At 37.6% G+C, this 21,039-nt stretch overlaps 1 protein-coding gene across 1 annotated transcript in view; it reads right to left on the bottom strand.

Annotated features, from left to right (window-relative positions):
• Nucleotides 1-21,039, bottom strand: part of LOC134664655 (acetylcholine receptor subunit alpha-like) — a 130,511-nt gene that overhangs the window by 41,303 nt on the left and 68,169 nt on the right. Inside the window, exon 6 of the mRNA XM_063521398.1 lies at nucleotides 6,037-6,173. Coding sequence (XP_063377468.1) covers nucleotides 6,037-6,173 — 137 coding nt within the window. The remainder of the gene's footprint in view (nucleotides 1-6,036; nucleotides 6,174-21,039) is intronic.

Genomic DNA, 21,039 nt, shown 5'->3' on the forward strand with positions numbered 1-21,039 from the left:
CTATTATTCTATTATTAATATTCCATGTCAAATGCTGAATGCTGAATGTGAAATGAGAGTCCGGAAGAGGTTTTCACCGGCTCCAATTTCACCACGGCTACAATTATACGATTATGCCTAGCCCGAGACATATCATATATTATTTCACTTGAAGAAGCCACCTTTTCACGTGATATTCAGAGAGTTGGCCGCAAATAAAAACTCAAAACTCGATGACACCGCTGACAACTTCATTCACTTTTTTCACGTGTCAGTGATAACACGAAAATATTTTCTATAAATAATTTCTTTTAGTGTGTAAAGAGTGTACCAAGTTGAGAGTACAGGATTATTGCCCCCCTCTCCACCGACCTGTTATAATGAGTGTCGGAGGATCTTATAACAGCTGACCTGCCGGACGATGAACATATTGAACATGCAGTTTGTCCGTTCACCAGCGGAAACATGACCTAAAGTGCTTGGTAAATCCTTCCGCACTGCCAGGTATTTATTTTCTAGATTCTGTCTATTGTATTGAAATTATTATGCTCTTACGAGTATTTTAACAATCGTAGTACTAGTACTATCTACTCATATGCCCATTTCCCACTTGGGTGCTTGTGCCATTTACACAGTCACAAACTCAGTCGGAGTGCACAAATTCAATAACAAATAGTTATATATATATATATATATATATTGTTCACTAAATGATTCTGTTCGAAACGATTGGATCCTAAATGAAATTGAATGAGTAGACATTTACCACCCAAATGGTTCTGGTAGGATCGTAAATGATCATACATGTAGATAAGTACTGTCTGAAATTAATAGACATGTTTTGTGCTAACGATTCTGGTAGGATCACAAATTAATAATTATGAATTGTCTAAACGTCGATGTTCTTGGTAAGATCACTAAGGTGCAGATCTATCATTTAAACGGTTCTGGTAGGATCAAAATGTATGGATACGTATTGTTTGAACGGTTCTGGTAGAATCGCAACGAAGAGGCATGTAATATCTGAACGATTCTGGTAGAATCGCAACGAATAGGCATGAAATGTCTAAAGGATTCTGGTAGATCGCAACGTATAGACATGTAATGTCTGAACGATTCTGGTAGAATCGCAAGTATCGCAACGCATAAGTAGGCATGAAATGTCTAAAAGATTCTGGTAGATCGCAACGTATAGACATGTAATGTCTGAACGATTCTGGTAGAATCGCAAGTATCGCAACGCATAAGTAGGCATGAAATGTCTAAAGGATTCTGGTAAATCGCAACGTATAGGCATGTAATGTCTGGACGATTCTGGTAGAATCAAACAAATGCTCTATTCTAGTTCTTGTCGAAGCTGCACTTTGGTAAGGCATTACTATCCACGAACAAGAAATACCTATGATACAGAAATATATACCGAAATGATTAAGAGGATTGAGAAAATTATTTTGAAAATGTCGAAACGGTTACTTCGGCTAATTAAGTTAATAAGGTTCTGTTGCATAGCTGATTTGAGGCCAAATCTCGATCAAGACATCATTCTTGTTAATGCACCTGACGATGCTTAGAGTCAAAAATCTCCAGGAGTGGCCATTGACGGTCGATGTTATTTAAACTAAAGGTCTTGGATGTTTTTTGACAGTAGACGTTCAGTCTGTTAAAATAAAACTACAGATGTTTGAGCCTCTAAGTGAGGTATCCAGGTTGTTGAGAATACCAATAATCAGAAAGCTTGCTGCTGTTAACCGGCGGAACACTGAATATATTATCTTTCACTTCGGTGCTAACCGTGCCACGAAATCGGCGTCTACAGTCTTAGACGTAGAATTCTTCAACACCAGTTTGATGGTTGATGATTGATATAGTTTAAGGCACAGGTAAACTACCGGGCCCTCCTCACTAGGGCCACTACAAACAAGAAGAAGGGGGGGGGGGGGGGCAGATATCAAAGAGAGAAGAGAAGAAAAGAGAGGAAAGAATAAAAGCCTCAACAGTGCTTTGTGATGTTATATACCTATGTCTAACTATAAATGTCCTAAGTACTTCGTTTCTTGTTGGAAATAAATGAAATCATTTAAGACGTGTACTCGTGCAGTCGTTCTGTGTTGGCGTCATGGATACATATTCCCTTCTATTGTGCCTCTCTCAGCAGACAGCGTTCCAAACAACAAATTTTTTCACGACTATACTTAAGAGGCTGTTATTTTATTTATAACAGGATTAATACAGGTTATTTAAACTGGGGTGTAATGTTAACCTACCGATGGACAATAAAATTCCTATTTACGTTTTTACAGCCCCAGGCGTCCCAGCCCAATAGTAAACAAGACTGATTTAAATTTGAGTCATAAAATTGATTTATTCGCAACATGGAATAATCTAGTTGACCTGACAGAGTTAACCTGCATAATTTAATTTGGAAATGACAAAGTAAGTCTTTAAAGTATATATAAATTTTAAGCTAATATAACTGGTATAGGTTATACTGGTTAAGATTTGCTTTGAAGTGCCTAGGGTTCATACTGTTCATAGTAAACCAAGGAAATTTGTACCTACACTTGAACTGTCATGAGCCATTACTCTAAATAATAGAGTAGGTACCTTAGCTTTAACCTATGTAGTGAAATAATTACTTTTTGTTGTTAACCTTATCTGTGACAAGCCATAAGTGAGAAACAAACAACTGTGTTAATACTGTTAAAAGTAAATACAAACTTTATAATTATGTCAATATGGGAGTTTGCGAGATCACACATAATTATAGTAATTTTAGTACCCAACCTGTCATTGAGCTGTAGCTCAAGAAGTATCTTGTGGGTACATGTACAAGTAAGTACATGTAAATTATTATCTTATCTTATGTACATCAAGTGATAGATGGTGATATAGACAAGTGCTCATAAGTGTTTTATACCGGTGGTTCAATTTTATATCCACTTATATATGTTATAATGTAGGTACCTATATTTGACAATTCGAGTTTTCTATTTGCATTTTTTCTGACAGCTCGAATACCTACTGACGGAGGTTTTTATATAGGTACAACGTGAAAACACCGAGAGGTTTATGTATGGACGACGGAGAAAAATATAAATTAATTATTACTTGGAATTAACTGACTGTCGTTATAAGTTTCTGATTTTCTATAAATTTAAAGTTAACCTCTAATGTAATTGTGTATTACCTTATGTATTACGTAGTACCTTAACGGTTTAACCCGTAAATTTGGACAGTGATGCGGAATTTGTAATTTTTTGGTATTTTGGTTTAGACGTCACCTAAATCTAATGTAGATATGAAAGCTAATTGAGAACCTAGCTGTTAACAATGTCTATTATAAATGGAATTTATAAATGATGTTTTCGATCACATTTCTATGCTGAGAAAATCGTTTATCGATCTGTTTGCGATGAGAGCTACCTGTTAGCTATGTATATTGTTGCCTCTACAATTGGCTGGGTTCTGTATGGTCTTCTTGATTTTTCCCGGCTGTTTATGATTCGCAATCCAGTGTGATGAGACCTTATGATTATGGATTATTCTTGTAATAAGGATCTCCTGGCCGTGCTAATACTTACTCTGTTTGGGGATGCTGCTGTCTCACAAATCTTAATGAGTATATAGACCTTCTAATTTTCTGCTATAGTCACCCTTAAGAACCCTATATTCTACTGATTAAAGGAAGGAACCTTTTTATTTCCTTGTACACTACAGGTTAACGTTTTCTACTTAGCCTTTTGAAGGAGTTTCTGATAGAAGTGTACATGATGTAATTATAGGATATTGTCTTAAATTTTTTATAAAAAATGTAGTAGGTACAATGTTCAATTAATTCTACTTTAGTAACGGAAAAAATCGCATTAACAAATGTTCGGAATTTACCTATAGACAGAGTATGTAGCGTATAACAGGTTTTACACAGTTTTGGCTTTAAAATGCCATACCTTTTGCTGTTTGTTTTCACTCAGCTAGGGGATTATAGATCATCATTTTTTATGAAATAATTTTTCGTCTTTAAGCTAGTGCCTCAAACAGATCGTTAATTCAAGTTGTTTCTGCTTGAGTGGTGTGGACATAAAAAAATGCGCGCCACACTCTACACACGACATGCATCTAACCTTTTATGCTGGACTAGGAAAGGTATTTGTTTTGATATTTAAAATATTCAAGATATTTAAAAATGAGATGTAGAATTACAACCAGTACTTATCCTGTACAATTCGGAAATATTTTAATTTTTGCTATATCTGTTAGTAATATGAAGCCGCATTCAGTGCTGTATAGTTATTCAAATATTTTATGAATCTATATTTAATGTATGATTCTTTGTTTATTTATAAACCTTACCTACTGATTAAATATACCATTACCACTTGTATCTAAGTCTAATGTAGGTACGGTATAATAATAAATATAATAATTATGGAGAATAACATTCCTATCTTCTTGCCCGTAACTCCAACCTCTGAACATCTTCAAGTGAAATAATATATGATATGTCTCGGGCTAGGCATAATCGTATAATTAAAAGATTAAACGAACTTACCTGTAAGTGAAGTTCTATCTGTATTATACGATATGCCTAGCCCGAGACAGGAGGCACCCTCCCTCCCTGTACATTCCTGACAGTAATGTTTTCCCATTTATTGGAAGTTGGAGTTCACAGGCAAGGCTCAGTGATTGCAGGAGTGCTCTAAAAGTAATGAAGTTGTCAGCGGTGTCATCGAGTTTTAAGTTTTTATTTGCGGCCAACTCTCTGAATATCACGTGAAAAGGTGGCTTCTTCAAGTGAAATAATATATGATATGTCTCGGGCTAGGCATATCGTATAATACAGATAGAACTTCACTTACAGGTAAGTTCGTTTAATCTTTTAATTGTCAGTGACATATGTCGAGCGACAATTGTCAAGCGACAGGTGACATATTACAAATATTTTCTATAGAAATACTTACAAACATGACAGGCATTTTGTTACAATTGTATATTACAATTATGTTGTGAAACAAGAATTATTTTTCTAGTCGACATATTTGTAGAATTTTCGGTGAATCTTGACAGGAAATGAGTTATACGTATGTCGGAATTTCGTTACAATTGTAGTGTTTCTTGTGACAATTGTCATAAACTTAGCAAGAGAAATATTTGTTTTTTTCCGATATAATAAACGTTTTTTAAATAATTCAATGATGGTGGCAAACAGGAATACGGCCCGCCCGATGGTAAGCGGTAACCGTAGCCCATGGATGCCTGTGACGCCAGCAACAGTGATGTTTTACAATTGTCGCACCTGTCACCCTGGTGAAATTGGGGCATGTAATAAAACTACATGACATAATTATCATATCACTTGCGAGAAATACTTGTCTTTTATTTAACTTCAATAATTAGAAAATGACGTTCTACAGTAGTTGCATACGCTACCAACGGAATGCTTTTAACAAATTAAAAGCTTTCATGGAAAGCGAGGTATTAAATTAATTGACAGTATATTAACGAAAACATAATTTTTCACCCTGAAATCCAGCGTTCCTCGTCCGTGGCTGATGACAGTTGAAATGTCCTCGTACATTATTTTAATGCTTGAATGAGTCATTACCATTAACCTATTTAACTTAATTAGGTTATTAGGTTATTTTATTAATTACTTAAACAATTGCGTACCTATTAAACATCATTTTCTGACACCTCGCAATAAGAAGCGACCAGCGCTAGTAATATGTAGAAATACCGTACGGGGTTCTTTAAAAAATATGTGTACCTAAGTGTGTACAGAGTCGGCAACGCGACAGTGACATCGCGATAGTTGCAAGCGCCCTGTGCATATTTGCCCCCGAATAGTAAAAAAAACATAATGGCTGCTCTACACGATGGGCCAGCGCCGGCCACTCCAAGGGATGCAGCTATGCGGTAGAATAATGCGGGAGATAGTAGTATCACTTGCTCCCTCTAACGCATAAATACGTCCCTTGGAGTGGCCGGCGCGGCGTTGGCCCATCTTGTAGAGGAGCCATAAGAGTGACCTTAAGTCTGCAGGTGTTTAAAATGGCTTACCTGATTGATACGAGTATCATAGCGAATATGAGGTATTTCCCTAGGAGGGGCACAACCAGCGACGTGGGGGGGATGATCTCCACCACCAGCAGGAAGAACACGTGGAGACTAATCAGGATTGATATCGACAGCGTCACCTGTTGACAGAAATCACTTTTACAATACAAATATGTAATAAGCAAATGTTGAAATGAAAACTTCTTTAGCGGCGTTGAGAACTTTTTGAGGTGGGGAAAAAATGATAAACTCGATACAGCGTAACGCGAGGTGACAGTCCATTTCCAACGACACCTGCATTACTGTTCATTTTACTATGGAAATTGACAATAACGACGACGCGTTCAGTACCAGTAGTGCAGCTGCGGTCAGAAATGGAATGTTACTATTACGCGTAACGTAACGCTGACGTCATGTGTCACGGACAATGTTATTCACCAAAGAACTTTAGTCATAACGTATCGTAATCAGGTCAATTATTTAAAACTGGACTTTTATATTAAGCAATAAAGCTCAATGTTCTAATCTTGTACGGGCTGAAATACGAGGATCTCACAGTTACTGAAATATAATTCAATAAAGCTACATCTTGATGAAATCGCTAATAAAAGTGAACTCTAGTACTGGTAAATAAAACTCAAAATATCATGACCTATATTTAGATGCGAGATCTGCAAGGTAACTTTACAATTTCTATTCGAATTTTAACCAATTAACGCTACAAATTTAAGCTCACTGGCCAGCAATTTCGGAACTAAAGTTTTTCAATAGAAAGGAGAATGGGTCAATTATACATAGTGCTGCAGACATTTTGGACTAATCATTGAGTTTTCACTTCTGTCGGCACTCCCGGAGTGCAACCCGTTGTTTTTTTTTAATCTAAAACTTGTAACCTGTGACTTGTAAAACTTGAACATAATAAAAAAAATTAAGAAGGTAATAGGTTCTCGGTAGGCCATCTGGATCCGTCCCTGCAAAGGTGACGTCGCCACCGCCGGCAAAGCTGGCCGTCACGAACTATCTTTATGGCTCCTCTACACGATGGGCCAGCGCCGGCCACTCCAAGGGCCGCAGCCATGCGGTAGAATGAGATAGCAATATCACTTGCTCCCTCTAACACATAAATGCGTCCCTTGGAGTGCCCGGCGCTGGCCCATCGTGTAGAGGAGCCATTTGGTAGAGTAAGGCAAGATTCTAAACTTAAGTCAATGCGAATAGAGGTGACAGCAAGGTGTCATCTATTGGGCATTAGCATGTCGAGCACTAGTACGTTTACCTTCATTAATACATATTTTACGACTTCTATCTTAAAACTAGCTCTCAGGACTTATACTTAGGTGTGCTGATTGAGGTAAATTTGTTCTTGGGAAACACGTGGTCTTTTTTGTAAATGGATGTGTACCTTAAGACAAAGAATTAATAGCGATATACAGACAACATATTTTTTTTTTTTTTTTTAAGCCATTTAATTCCTTAATAAAAATAATATACATATTTCATTTCACGTGGCACGAATGAACAACGATAGATGGACTAAGAGAGTCACTACATGGGCGGGACCTCCCGGTAAAAGAAGGTCAGGCCACCCACTGGGAAGATGGACAGAAGACCTAAAAAAGTTTGCCAGCGACGACTGGGTAACAATAGCCCAAGACAGGGAAATGTGGAGTAAAATGGAGGAGGCCTTTACTCGTCAAGAGGTCCTTAATAATACAGACAACATATATCATAATAAAACACATAAAATTCTTGTCAAATCCGACTCACAACATCCCGTTTCGCGGTAAACCACTTATCCCTTGCTCGATGTAATAATGTACAACATTCCTATATAAAAGCCTACTTAAAAGCTTACATCCGTGACGAAATGGGTCCGTATCTACGTTCATAACTCGTGCAATACGTACGAGAAGGGGGCAAAGTTGTTGTTTAACCGCTCGTGCCAATATTGATACCCGAGCAAGCGAAAGATTTCAAAATTGAACCACGAGCGTAGCTAGTGGTTCGGAAAATGGAATCTTGAGCGTTGCGAGGGTTTCAAAGCACGAGGGTTAAACAAAATTTGCCCCCGAGTGAAACACAAAATTAATCACGACACATAACCTTAAGCAAATATTAAATGTGAAATATCAAACTAAATCAAACATAGTCAAATCCAAATGAATGTTATTAAATATTTATCATCCAAAATCATCATTTAAAAGTCAATTCTACCAGCAAACATAAGAAACTAACTCAAAATTTGCATTTGATTACTTTGTCTCAGATGTGAATAAAATGCAACTTTGCTATCAGTTTTCGAAGTGCAAAGGCTTACGCCTTTCCGAGCTGGTGTGGTGAAAAGATTTATATTTTTATTATTTTAATAGTAAGATTACGTATGCAAAAAAACCAATAAAGTTAACCGTCCCTTTCGATTCGTTTCCCATGTGTTAGAACGTATTTCAACCGACCGTACAGTTTCATTTCCTTTATTTTATGGTTCAAATTTAAAAAGTAAAGCATTCCCCACTCGTCCCCGTCGCATTTGTATTCTTGCCCTACTTTCATTAAGCGTTTGCTGGAGTTACAGCCGAACCGATAATGGTTTGGGCTTTTATTTTACCACTGGCTTTTGTAAGGAATATAAAAAGTATAACGAATTAAAGGGTGTGAGTCCAAGCGAATTTTAAAGTGATTTCCAAATATAAGGTCCTGTTAGATTAAGCCTGTTATTATAATTAAACATATTATTTAGTACTATACTGCAAAACGTAATTGAAGACCAAAAAAAGTAAGACAATGTTGCCATTGCAATAATTTGTTTGTAAAATAGTAAATTCCTTTTGATAAATAATCACGCTAAGATTATTTATTTATTAGTCATTTTACTCCTACGATTCAAAAAAGTACTTTTATTTACTTATTTGTACATAAATACAAGACGCGCTAGTAAAAAAGTGGCAACATTTCTTACTTTTATTGGTCTTGAATTACGTTTTGCAGTTTAGATACTTATTAGAAAACTAAAACTTCAGCGTAGGATGTAACTCAATTTAGTATTGTTTTCAATCTTACTCCACAAGACAGGTGTAGGCTAGTGTGGCAGTCATAGATTAAGAAGAACTTGTAAACTTTTTGCAAATAAAACTATTTTTATTTTTTTGCTAAAGGACATGAGTGAGTGCAAGTTATCCGAGGACGATGTCGTGGACAGGGCGAAGTGGAGAAGGTTAAACAGGAAAGCTGACTCCGCCACCATGTGGGATGGATAGCTAGGAAGAGAGAGATTTTTATTTAATTGTGTTAAGGAAGGAAAAAGGAAATGTTCTAGTTTCGGCAGGTTTTGTTTTATTAAGTTGAGCCACTTTTGTAGCTCCGTGCCCGAAGTACACTTCACGTCACCAAATATTCTCTTTGACGTCTTTGAGGAAAAAGATGCACAAATATTTCGGCTTATTGTATGAAGTTTGTTGCTGGTATCAAATCTCGTAAATCGAATACGGCAAACTAATTTGTGGCTTTGTTACGTCGATTTTTGATCTTCATTATAAATGACTGTTTTATCATTTTAAGTCCTATTTTCATTAGGCTGTCGCAGTCTTTGCAGGATTATATTATTTACTTAACACCTTGAAATAATATTGGACTTGGATTACTCTCTTACGCAATAAATATTTGTAACAGAAATAAGATTATTAATAAATCCTATATACCTAGGTAAATACAAATGAATTGCCTGTTCAATACCTAATCAGTTCAACCTTGGACCCTGTAGCTAGGCGCGATGAAGGACGTCTTAAAAGGATTGGCAAGGTAAGGGAAAACATTGTAAGCTTCAAATGGCCAAGCTACTGCGGCGGCCCTTGCGACGTTAAATTCAAATAAAAGGAGCAATTCAGAGAAAAGTGGACAGCTCAAATATTAGCCTTTTACCACGACGATTAACGACCGAAGCAACTTTTACTGCTCTCCCGAGACAAAGACGTAAGTCATTCGTATTGCGAAAGATGTAAGATAGAATTCTCGTCTTGAAAAAGCATAAGTCATTACCAGACGTTAAGTGTTACCGGCGTTTTATTACGGGACTTTAGACTTTCGTTCGAGTGCGATGGCGACCCTTTATCAGTTTTGTAAAGCTGCAATCAAAGGCATTTTACGGACTCATCTTGAATCGTCTATTATTCCATACTTCATACACTAATACTTGGACATTAAACGCTTTTAATGACTCTGCGATTAACAGTATTAGCTATGAGCCTCAAAATTATATGTAAAAACAATCACTAGCTTATTATAAGTCCTAAAAAATTGGCACCTATTGTGGCATTCATTCGTGTTCACAAAAATCAAACATAATAAGTACCTACAAACAAGCTTTCTGATCTGTCGGGAAAATAAAATTAAAACTTAGTGATGATGCAAAGCACAAAACTCAACTCAACTGACCATTATCAGAGTTACCTACTTATACCGTTCTGGTGAGCTCGGCTCATGACTCCTTCGAGCAATCGTGAACCCGCCGTCAAAAAGTTACTCCCATATTGTATCGTGTGATTATCATATCATATCATAAGAGCGATACTGACAGTACTCCACCTAAACTCCGTATAAACACACTGTGCCATGATTAAACCTTATCCCGTTACAATAAAGTATATAATTGGTAAGTTACACCTATGATCTATCAACGTAGTAAATAAAAAGTACGTACGAGTAAAAGTAGATACTGCATTAAACATTAAAGGAAGGCTAGAGGTGAGACAGAATATATATTGGTGAAATAAATCTACAGCCATGAATAATAAACGAGGGTTTATTAGGGGACATAAACACAAACGGGGAAAAAGAAAATTGATAAAAAGGGACAGGGTTGTATTTAAAAAGCAACTTGGACTTATCTATGTTTTGACACTATTGGGGTTCCAATAGGGTTTTGGGCGAGGTGAGTGTAATTTTTGTGATTGGACCAAAAAAAGGCACGATTTTCCTTCAAAACCTAAGAAAAGGTTGCCTTTCCACTGAGGCGGAATTAAATAATAGCATTTTATTAGGGTTCCGTACCCAAAGGGTAAAACGGGACCCTATTACTAAGACTTTGCTGTCCGTCCGTCCGTCCGTCAGTCCGTCCGTCCATCCGTCCGTCCATCCGTCCGTCTGTCACCAGGCTGTATCTCACGAACCGTGATAGCTAGACAGTTGAAATTTTCACAGATGATGTATTTCTGTTGCCGCTATAACAACAAATACTAAAAACAGAATAAAATAAAGATTTAAATGGGGCTCCCATACAACAAACGTGATTTTTGACCAAAGTTAAGCAACGTCGGGAGTGGTCAGTACTTGGATGGGTGACCGTTTTTTTTGCTTTTTTTTTGTTTTTTTTTTTGCATTATGGTACGGAACCCTTCGTGCGCGAGTCCGACTCGCACTTGCCCGGTTTTTTTTATTTATTTGGAAGGCAAACAGAAATAAGCGAGGAGGAGATAAGTTTACAGAGATACACTAAGGACTTTCACTACAGTACAGTACAGTTTAAGGACATTGGTTGTAATTAGAGATGCAACGGAGAGTTGTTTGGCCGGATACCGGAGGCCTGACCATTGGCCGAATATTCGATGTCCGGCCGCCGAATATTCGGCCGTAATCCGTAATTGTAATCCTGTGGAGCAGAGAAGAGATGTGAATTAATAAGTAACAACCAATGCTATTGTTCGATCCCCGCACTTCTTTCATCTTCGCCTCAGTAGCAAGGCAGCATAAATAGTCTGATTTTACAGTGTCGCTTGTGTCTCAATTACGCTTCAAACAAAAGTCTATTTTGGTATCAAAATAATTCTAACCATGAAAAATTTAAATCGACTACGAGTAGGTACTCGTTTCTAAATAAGTCCGTGCGTGGTTTATTTAACTAGCATCACTTCGTCATTTGCAATGCAATGCAAGTTAGGTAATTTTTATGCTACGACACCTAGCTGAGTTGAACACCTAGTACACACACCCATAAAAATGAAATATGAGCGTAATGAACATGTTGTTAAGGATTATTCAGGCTATATTATGTTGATCCAGATCAACTGAAGACCAGATGTTCCCAAGGGGCTTGTGAAGTTATGACAGGTAAGAGCTTCAAGATTTGCAGCTTAATTTCTAAAATTATGCATCATGCAAGATTCTAACGAGCGATAGCTAAGTTGGTTAAGAGCGATCTGAGTTCGGTTCGGTCGGTGCTTCGTAAGGTCGCAAGACTCGCAAGTTTATCTTGCCCGAAGCGTTGGATTTTTCCATTCTTCTTTCAGTAGGTACTTACTTCTATCAGTTCTATCGAGTGTCTCGGTTTTCTCTGAATACTACAAGGGTAAAAAAAAAACAGAATATGATCGAGGGCCGGCCAACACTCGTACCCGGCATGTTGCAACAAGCGTCATCCTTTACACAGTATGTTTGCAGATCGCATTACCCACTTGCCGCGCTACGAATCACGCCGGTTAGTCAAAGCCAAAGTCGAACGTAGCATTATCTACCAGTCAACCACAAAGTCAAACAGAAAAATGTCAAGGTGGGTGCAGTGAGAAGCGTTTAGAAGCAAACAAGTATGACATCATACATAACTATACCATACTTTATCTATCTGTATGGTAGGTATTTACTTTCATCAGAATACTGAATGTAGGAAAATAAATAAAAAAAATGCGATTCTATGGGTATGGATATGAGTATGGGTATGGGATGGGTGGGTGGATATTGGTGGTGGTGGTAGTGGTGTTTTGACGACCGGTCTGGCCTAGCGGGTCACTATACCCTGCCTGCAAAGCCGATGGTCCTGGGTTCGAATCCTGGTAAGGGCATTTGTTTGTGTGATGAGCACAGATATTTGTAACTGAGTCATGGATGTTTTCTATGTATTTAAGTATATGTATATTATATAATAAAATATCGTTGTCGGAGTACCCCACAACACAAGCCTTCTTGAGCTTACCGTGGGACTTAGTCAATTTGTGTAAGAATGTCCCTATAATTTATTATTTGTTTATTTATTTAGTGGTTAATTCATAATTTATTGCATAATAACATGTGATACAAGTCAGATATTACATTAGGGTAAGTTCACACATAAACCCTGTTAGGGCACAGCAAATGTTTCTTAAAACTAAACTATAACTAGGAGGTTACACAATTGACTTAGTGAAGAGTAAACTTAAGTACCTAAATAAGTACCTGAGTAAGTTTAATTGCATTCAAATTAATCGAGCTTTGTTGAATCTAATCCAACCTCCGACAATATAAATCAAGCTTTGTCGCTCGTCTCTTAGCATAGTGGCCAAAATCCATCACATGGACGTGATAAGTATAAACTTAGGATAAGAATTGATTGATCGATGGCTCGACGTTTCCTGTCGTTACGTATTCAAAGTACGAACAAGGAAAGCCGATTAGTTGGTGTCATTTTTCACCGCATAACGATGTCGTTATTATTGTAAAGCTGAGCGTTATATAAATTAAGTGTTATGAAAAACTGTTTTCTTTTAGTGGCTCGAAACAGTTTTTATCTAGTATCATGAATGGATTCGGCTGGAGTTGCGTTGTTACTAGTTCATTGCGTTTGACTAGGGTGAGAACATTTATTGGCCACTCATAAAAATGCGATGAGCCGCCACGGATCGAGTGCGAACAATAATAATTTATCTTTTATGTAATAAATATTAACAATATGAAACGGGCTGTGTGTGGAATGAGGAGGGCAAGGTGATGTGACAAGCATTAGAAAAGAAAGTAAATGCCCAACAGTGGACATATTTAATTAGTTATCATGATAATACGCTGATAAGGGCTTAAGTTGGCAATTTTTTTCACGCTTGCCACTTCAGTCTTCGAATCGATCACATGGTATGGTGTATTCCCATTTTTCCTGGCCCACGTGACGGCTGCTGTACATGAGTCGGGGACAGATGAGAATGATTCATATGAATTTATCTATTCCCATCTGTGCCCGGTAAATACAAATGGAAATATCTACACCCATGGAACGTGCTATATATTAAACATTAAAAAAGGAGACTTCAAAGAATTCAAAGTACCTACGACCAAGAAAAGCCAATAAAGTTGTTGTAATTTTTCACGACGTCGTAACAACGTCGTTATAGCGTTGTTCGCGCTGTAACTTTTATAACGGACCGCGGCTTTTAATGACCATGAGCCAAGAATCGAGTGTGGACAGTGATTTGCCTTGTGTGTAATAAATATTATGGTTTTTATGAACATAGAACGGGATGATCCGAATGACGCCGGCAAAGTTAACGGTGCTTTGCCAGGGTTAGTAGACCATTGGGGTAAGCAATTGTCCCACAGCCAACATAAGACATATTTTAGCCGATATCATCATGGATATCATAATGTTTGTGAATACGATCTACGGCCCCATTCGAACTTTAATATACGTCAATTAATATTATTTTCTTCAAACAAAAACGTCACTTTTCACACTGACCCATCTAATCTATATCGTTTCTAGATCTACGAGTATTATTTGACGTATCTTAAAGTTCGAATCAGAGGCAGCTGCTCATTATTTTGACTCTTACCCCTTAGAATAGTTAGTGGCAAAATCTAAGTTATGGAACGTGATGTAGATATTTATTAAGTAGGTAAGTAATGTTTGTTTAATGGCATCCATGAATTTCTGTCGTGATATATTCAAAGTACAATAAATTGTTGTAATTTTTCACGACGTCATAAGAGCGTTGTTATAGCGTTGTTCGCGCCGTTACTTAGACGCCCATTTATTACTGGCCGCTATTAATGAGGATGAGCCGAGGATCGAGTGTGGCTATCATTTGTCTACGGCTTTTAGACGACTCGGTCTTGGTTAATCTATGGAAGAATGAGAGTGCGTGGTCGAGGTAATAAATCTCGGCAGAACGCGGGTTAAGAACGATAAGGTTGGTATCAAAATTCTACTGGACTAGCATCAATAAGACTTTAGGTACATTTAGGTACAATTCTGAAGTTTGCTAACCTGAGATTGATGAATTTTGAATGATTTAAAGAAATACTTTGTATATGGGCAGCTTTCTCGCGCAAAGGATTGCCATCGCTATACAGCGCGGGAATGCTGCCTGCGCGATGGGCACCTTGCCGAGGGGCCTAGGCTTAGAAGGTGGGCTTTAGGGATTTTTTTTTTGTTAAATTTAGTTAATTTATTTTATAAGGTACTTGTATTAAGTTTGTTATTTAATTTTTTTAACATTTTTAGTAATAAAGTTCTTTGTATATTGTTAAATATGCAAGGTAATTTTATCATGTTCTAATAAATAGATATATAGGTCATGCACTCATGCAAAACAACTTTTACTATGGAGCCAACCCTGAGATAGCGAAAAATGGTTGTTTCGCATATTTTCGCATCTTATACCTTATAGCTACTCGTATCTGTCAAAAACTGGTCAAACATGACAAAATCAATCTGTATAGGTCCTAGCAGTTTCAAAACCTGGTATATTATCTGATTATGCCTCATGCTTTCAAATATGTGACGTTCCACGGAAAAAGGTACCTTATGGCTGCTGGCGCTTAAGTCGCATAGCGCCGCAGTAATATTGGAGCGGCGTTAATAATAGCGTAAGCGCCAACCGCCATAAGGTACCTTTACCCGTGGGACGTCTCATATAAATCTGAAAGAACAGGAAATTTTAACTGCAAAGACTTGAAGAGAAGCAGTCATTTATTTTATCACCGATTGAATAAAAATCCAGTCCAGTCCTAGTTCGAGGAAATAAAAGCACCTTAACAACTTGCGCCCCCTAAGGCAACGGTTTCCTTAACAGCAAGAGGCTAAACGTCTCGGTTTAAAATTTCAACACTCGTTTAAGCGTTTCCTTTCATCTGGATTTTGTATAAACTCGATGGAAATATTTGCAGAGAAAAATTACGGTCATGATGCTTTTTTTATTCTGAAATATAATCCTTTCAGATTAAGGATTATACTTAAATGTATCCTCTGAATTAAAAAGCGCTCGGGGTGGCGGTTGACATTGAAGCTTATGGTACCTACAGAACAGTGGTTGCTTTATAATGCTACAATTGTTTAAATTAGATTTATTAAGTATTTACATTTCATTGGGTTTAGCGTAAGGCGTAAGTCGATGCTCGATTGACATATCCGATCCATTATCGTACCTTTAGCAAATTTTTGACGTATTTTAAAGTTCGTATTAGGCCGTAAGTCGATAGCAACTATAATCTTTGATCATGCAAGCTAACTAAACTAAATGTTTTAAACTTATGGAAACTACTTTTGAAATCACTTCTTGAGATGGTTCTCTTCTTATATCGACAATAGGTCCCAGGCAGTTGTGCTGAATAATTACATCTCAGGGTGGGTGACTATTCCTAGTGGCGTCCCCCAGGGTTCACTGCTCGGACCACTGCTTTTTAACATTTTTATTAACGACATCAGTAAGTGCTTCATACATTCTAAACTACTCTGTTTTGCTGATGACATGAAGATCTTTGGGAAAGTGAATACGACCTATGACTCACTGCTGATTCAATCTGACCTCACGCGACTCGACGAATATTGTTTAAATAATAAATTAGATTTAAATCCATCGAAATGTTCCTTCCTGACATTTTCGCGTAAACATAACATAATTCCTACCACATATAAACTCAAAGGCCAATTATTGAATAAGGTCCAATCTATGAGAGATTTGGGAGTGGTACATGATTTTAAACTTCTATTTGATACTCATATTGACGGTATTGTAAGTAGTGCCCTGAAAACGCTAGGCTTTATAATGCGCAGTTCCATTTATTTTACTCAGGCTAAAACACTTAAAATCTTGTTTTGCTCTCTAGTTCGAAGTAAACTTGAATACGCATCCCAAATCTGGAACCCCTGCTATAATACGTACATAGATAGGATAGAACGTGTGCAGAAAAAGTTTCTAAAGTATTTGAGCCATAAACTTAAGTGCCCCTCTAATCGAACTGATTACTTAGTTACTTGTAGGAAACAGCATCTGGTACCATTATTCGAACGACGTGAAATTGCTGATGTTATATTCCTCCTTAAAATCATAACTGGTGAAATAGATTGCCCGGAATTGCTCCAGCAGATCTCATTCGTAACCCCTTCTCGGTTAAAAAGACACTTTCCTCCTATCTCATTAAAGCGAACATCATCCAACTACAGACGTAATAGTTTTCTTAACCGTGCGAGCCGTAATTTGAATAAGCTAACGAAAGAGCTTGACATTGATATATTTAATTGCGACATTCCCTTCGTGAGGCGTAAATTGACGGAAATGTGTTTCAATTAGGCACTTTTTATTTATCTCGTAAGTGAGTGCTTTGTTTATGTAGTATCTAAGTTATAACATAACACTTTATTTTGTTCTTAGTTTTTGAGTTATTTTTTTTTTCTTTGTTTTTACACTATTTAATTGGTCTCCTGTCACCGGTAGTAGGCTTTGATTATGTAAGCGAATGTTGTTAGTTTTGGTTTGAGTCTTATCTCTTTCATGTGTGCGATGTGTGTGTGTGTGTGCGTGTGTGTGTGATGCGTGTTACTTAAGTATATGTTTTTACTACATATCTATTTGCGAGTTCCTGTAATTGGCTCTATATATCTATTTATGATTCCATTGTCATTTAGTTAGCTGTTGGATCTCCTTATGTAAATAAATAAATAAATAAATCAATTAATATGTATGGGAAAATGTTGCTTGGTGGAACAAAACGTCCACCATTTCCACCATTCACCGGCTACATTATTAATATTATTAATAATAAACTTCACTAAATGATTTTACTTTGATCTGAATTGAACTTCATTTTGACATCACTCGTATTTTATACATTCGTGCAAGTACGATGCACTGCCTGTCGGCGCGATTCGGAAAGTGAATTAGAGATTAACTAGATACGATATAGTAAAGATATGTGACGTGTCCCACGTATAAAGGTTAGTTGGCGCTTACGATTATTAACGTCGCTCCAATATTATTGCAGCGCTATGCGACGTAAGCGCCAGCCGCCAGAAGGTACCTTTTGTCGTGGAACGTCACATAACTTTACTATTTCATATCTAGTGAATCTCTAATTAATTTCCGGAACCGCGGCGCCAGCCGGCATTAGGTACCTTTTGCCGTGGAACGTCACATATCTTTACTATTTCATATCTAGTGCATCTCTTATTCATTTCCCGAATCGAGCCGTGTAAGGTCATAATGAGATCAATAATGTATTCAGAATAGCCTCCTAAAAGCCTATTTTGATTGAACCATTTGTTGTTGATGCCGTTAGGCATCTCATGTGCAACAATAATCCTAGTAATAACACGACTCTGAATGCATTTCGCGTATACCAATTAGCGTTATCATTCGTCAAAGTCTTAATAAAGTATTATTTATTTATTTTAATCTTTATTGCACAATACGTGAAGGTACAAATGGCGGACTTAACGCCTTAAAGCATTCTCTACCAGTCAACCAAAGGGTCAAACCAGAAAGATTAAGTAGGTGTGGTGTCTTTAAAGTTTTCTTCTTCCTCGCGTTATCCCGGCATTTTGCCACGGCTCATGGGAGCCTGTGGGGTCCGCTTGACATTGACAACTAAACTCATGATTTGACGTAGGCGCTAGTTTTGTACGAAAGCGACTGCCATCTGACCTTTCAACCCAGAGGGGAAACTAGCGACTGGCAATTAATATATCAAATGACATTTCGTACATAAGTTCCGAAAAACTCATTGGTACGAGCCGGGGTTTGAACCCGCGACCTCCGGATTGAAAGCGGAGCGGATTGTGTGGTGTCTTTAAAGTAAATGAATTATATTAGAATCTCCCTCCTAGAGTGTTAAAATATCGGCCGACGGCGTGACGTGACTGGCGTGAGGCGTGTCGAGATCCCGATTTTAGCCGCTTTCAATGGCGGCTGACTCGACTAATTTAAAATATTTAATGAAGCCATCAGTTAATTACTGCTAGGCACTTTAACACAATTACGGCCATTTGTTTAATTAAAACAATTACGCCATGATCGAGTTTGTTGACATAATAAGCAGTGTTTTAAATTACCTAATTAAAACTAAACAAAAATCTGCTGGTCTGTTTTTAGTTTCTTACGGCGCGCGTCTGGAAATGAATTAGAGATTAACTAGATACGATATAGTAAAGATATTATCTTCACTTTTTTTTTACCTGTTATCATTGTATAATTATCGATTATACATTAAATGTATTCAATTTTACATATTATGTATGTATACGTAGGTTGCCCTGAAAGTTTCGGGAATTGCATACTTAGGAACGTATATTTGACATGTGTTATACCTCTTTGTTACAAGCATAGTCTCATTATTCGAAAACACTGGCCACTTAGAAAAAAAAAACAATGTTCTATTTTCAATTGTTTTTTAAAGTCGTTGAGTCGCTGGTGAAAATGGAGCTGTCCCGCGAAAGTTTTAGAGCAATGATTTATTATGACTTTAAAAGTGGATTAACACAACAACAATGTGGAGACCGATTGACTATTGCTTTTAGTAGTGAAGCACCTTCGAAGACGACAATATACAGGTGGTATTCGGAATTTCAACGTGGCCGTGTGTCTCTTGCGGATGACGTACGTGAGGGTCGACCGAAAACTGCCGTTACCGATCAAAACATCGATGTTGTTCGCCAACTGATAAAAGAAGATAGGCATGTTACATATCGGGAAATTCAGGAGACTTTAGGCATTGGAATGAGTCAGGTACAAGTTATTTTACAGCAAGAGTTGGGCGTGCGGAAGTTGTTTTCCCGGTGGATTCCTCACTTGTTATCTGACGACCAGAAAACGGTCCGTGTCAATTGGTGCCACAAAACCCTAAAAAGATTTAATGGAGGAAGCTCAACTGCCGTTTTTAGTATTGTGTCAGGTGACGAGTCATGGATTTACGCATATGAGCCTGAATCCAAAAACCAATCTCGAGTATGGGTTTACGAAGACGAGCCGAAGCCAACAAAAGTTGTTCGTTCTCGCAGCACGATCAAAAAAATGGTAGCCACGTTTGTCTCCAAATCGGGTCACGTGGCGACTATTGCTCTTGAAGATCGAAGAACTGTCAATGCCGATTGGTATATAGGCGTTTGTTTACCGATTGTTTTTGCTGAACTGCGAAAAAATAACCCTAACCGCCGTATTATACTACACCATGATAATGCCAGCCCTCATACTGCTCAGAAAACAAACGACTATCTGAAGGGCGAAAAAGTCGAATTACTGGACCATCCTCCGTACAGCCCCGACCTAAGTCCCAACGATTTTTTTACTTTCCCGAAAATAAAGAATCGGTTGCGTGGTCAGCGTTTTCAGACCGCGGAAGAAGCAGTCCACGCTTATAAAATGGCCATTTCGTCAACCCCCAGTTCAGAGTTCAATAACTGTTTTGAAAAAGTGCATTAAACACAAAGGAGAATACTTTGAAAAACAATAAAAGTACTTTTATTTCATTAAAACGCGTATTTTTTCCAATTCCCGAAACTTTCAGGGCAACCTACGTATCACGATTATCTTCACTATTTCATATCTAGTGACTCTCTAATTCATTTCCCGAATCGCGGCGCCAGCCGCTATAAGGTACCTTTTGCAGTGGAATGACACATATTTTTACTATTTCATTTCTAGTGAGTGTCTAATTCATTTCCCGAATCGAGCCGTTAGATGTGCCAAAGTGTGGCAGTATCATACTAAACGACCTATTCTCGAGGAAATTTGATGTTTACGGTGACACAAGTGCAGAGTTAGCTTGGTCCGACTCTCAAGCTTGTTCAAGGTACCAGTTACTGGGAACATAAGCCGATTTAAGTTACATAAATATATACTTAATTCTATAAGTATAGGTGGGCTGGCCACCCTAAACCCTGATAATAACACCGACTTTTTCCTTTCCCGCCGAAAGGCCGTATCATCAGATTAATAACGCTAAAAGATGATTGCGATGGGATAAAACGCAACGCAAGTGGTTTTTGAAAATTGGGCCAAAGTA

This window comes from Cydia fagiglandana, chromosome 5 (genome assembly GCF_963556715.1).
Source record: "Cydia fagiglandana chromosome 5, ilCydFagi1.1, whole genome shotgun sequence".
NCBI lineage: Eukaryota > Metazoa > Arthropoda > Insecta > Lepidoptera > Tortricidae > Cydia > Cydia fagiglandana.